This window comes from Penaeus vannamei, chromosome 20, assembly GCF_042767895.1.
Source record: "Penaeus vannamei isolate JL-2024 chromosome 20, ASM4276789v1, whole genome shotgun sequence".
Taxonomy (NCBI): Eukaryota; Metazoa; Arthropoda; class Malacostraca; order Decapoda; family Penaeidae; genus Penaeus; species Penaeus vannamei.
In genome coordinates, this window is record NC_091568.1 from 13,498,315 (window position 1) to 13,500,814 (window position 2,500).

The following is a 2,500-nucleotide window of genomic DNA, read 5'->3' on the forward strand; positions in this document are numbered from 1 at the left end:
ACACACACACACACACACACACACACACACACACACACACACACACACACACACACATATATATATATATATATATATATATATATATATATATATATATATATATATATGTATATGTATATATATATATTGTGAGTGTTTTACCATTTATATATTAATGTATATATATGTATATGTATATATATCTGTATATATATATATATATATATATATATATATATATATATATAAATATATATATATATATATAAACACACACACACACACACACACACACACACACACACACACACACACACACACACACACACACACACACATTATCACAACATATATATATATATATGTATATATATATATATATATATATATATATATATATATATATATATATATATGAATGAATATATAACCTCTCCGATCGGGATTCGATCCCTTGCCACACACACACACAAACACACACACACATTATGTATTAGTATTCTATCTATAAGAGTTTTCAGTGAGATAAAACGCCGGCGATAAGGGCGTGAGTCGCGGAAATTGAAAACGTGGCAATAAGTTTTCCCCCCAAACCGCCGGACAGGGAAAGGGGAAAGCCCCCTGCCTCCCACGCCCGCCGCTCCATCTTTTCCCCTCTCCAGCAGGCAGCAGTTTTCGTGACCCTCCTGATGGCGGCGGCAGCCTGGGCGTCCGAGAGTTACCACTACCACCCTCAGGCCACCCACGCCCACGCCCACAAGTCCGCCACCGAGCCCGCCCGCTATAATTACAAGTGGGAAGTGAAAGACAAGAGCTCCAGAAATTACTACGGCCATGAGGAGTACCGCGACGGCCCATTGACTCAGGGAAGGTGAGTCAAGGGGGGAGGAAGGGGAGGGGGAGAAGGGAGGGGGAGAAAGGAGGGGGAGGGGGAGAGGTGAAGGGGAGGAGGGAGGGGGTAGAAGGGAGGGGGAGGAAGGGAGGGGGGGGAGGGGGGAAGAGGGAGGGGCTGAAGGAAGGGGGGGGAGGGGGAAGAGGGAGGGGGAGAATGGGAAGGGAAGGGGGGAGAAGAGAGGGGGGTGGAGAAAGGATTGGGAGGGGGAGAAAGGGGGAGGTGGGTTAGGGCGAGGCTGGAAATAAAGGCGTTGGGGGCATGGAGGGGAAGGGGGAGGGGGATTCTTCGAGAAAGAGGAGCCTTTGACTCATGGAAAGTGAGTCACATGAGTCTGGGGTGAATGGAGGGGGAGGGGAAGGAGGGGGAGGAGAAGGAGGAGGAAATTCCCAGAGAGACATAAAATGCTATGTACTTCAATTCCAACAACCACCTCAAACTCATTAAAGAGATCACAGGGAAAGAAATACCACTCGCGGTAAAATACTCCACGAGAAATAACAAGACATAGAACAACATCAATAAGATAACATTCCCTCACCAAAGAAGTAAAAAAAAAATCACTGTAGTATGAGCGACGCTATATTCATGAAACAGCAGTATTTTTACGACGAGCCAAGCCAGGTGCAAGATGTGAAGGGCAGAGGTTGATGTGTCACCTTGAACTGTCCGTGGAAAGTGCTATTGCTTTCACCTGATACAGTTCAGGTGCCCGCGAGATGCTCCACAAATGGTGTATTTGCAGAAGACGCTTGGTAATATTATCTTCAGGGGGAATGAAACAATACGTGAGAGGGTTTCAAAATGCTTGAGGAAGTCATGGTGTTTATGATTTTCTTACGTTGTGTGGATATTCTTAGAGAAATTGGTATTAGCCATCCTCCTCTCTCTCGCTTTCTCTTTCTCTCGCTCACTCATTTTCTCTCTCTCTCTCTCGCTCCCTCTCCTCTCTGTCTCTATCTATCTATCCATCTCTCACCTTCATTCCCCCTGCCCCCACTCTCTCTTTTTCTCTCTATCTCTTTCTCGGTTGCCCCCCCCCTCTCTCTCGCTTTCTCTTTCTCTCGCTCACTCACTTTCTTTCTCTCTCTCTCCCTCTCCTCTCTCTCTCTCTATCTGTCTATCCATCTCTCACCTTCATTCCCTCTCCCCCACTCTCTCTTTTTCTCTCTATCTCTTTCTCGGTTGCCCCTCCTCTCTCTCGCTTTCTCTTTCTCTCGCTCACTCACTTTCTTTCTCTCTCTCTCTCTTTCTCTCTCTATCTATCTATCCATCTCTCACCTTCATCCCCCTCCCCCACTCTCTCTTTTCTCTCTATCTCTCTTTCTCAGTTACTCCCCCCCCTCTCTCGCTTTCTCTTTCTCTCGCTCACTTCACTTTCTTTCTCTCTCTCTCCCTCTCCTCTCTCTCTCTCTCTCTCTCTCTCCTCACCTTCTCATTCCCCTCCTCCCCCCCATCTCTTTCCTCTCTCTCTCTCTCTCTTTTTCTCTCTATCTCTTTCTCGGTTGCCCCCCCCTCCCCCCCCCATTCTCTCCACCCCTTTCTCTTAGGTTTAATCCATCATATACTTACACATAAAAAAAACGCGTCATTTCCCCCCCAGTTACTTCGTCCACCTGCCCGACA

The 2,500-nt window shown here is 46.4% G+C and overlaps 1 protein-coding gene across 1 annotated transcript in view; it reads left to right on the forward strand.

Moving 5' to 3' along the window:
* LOC113815460 (pro-resilin) overlaps nucleotides 1-2,500 on the forward strand; it is a 3,145-nt gene that overhangs the window by 357 nt on the left and 288 nt on the right. Inside the window, exons 2-3 of the mRNA XM_027367523.2 lie at nucleotides 645-853; nucleotides 2,478-2,500. The exon at nucleotides 2,478-2,500 is cut by the window's right edge and continues 288 nt beyond it. Coding sequence (XP_027223324.2) covers nucleotides 645-853; nucleotides 2,478-2,500 — 232 coding nt within the window. The remainder of the gene's footprint in view (nucleotides 1-644; nucleotides 854-2,477) is intronic.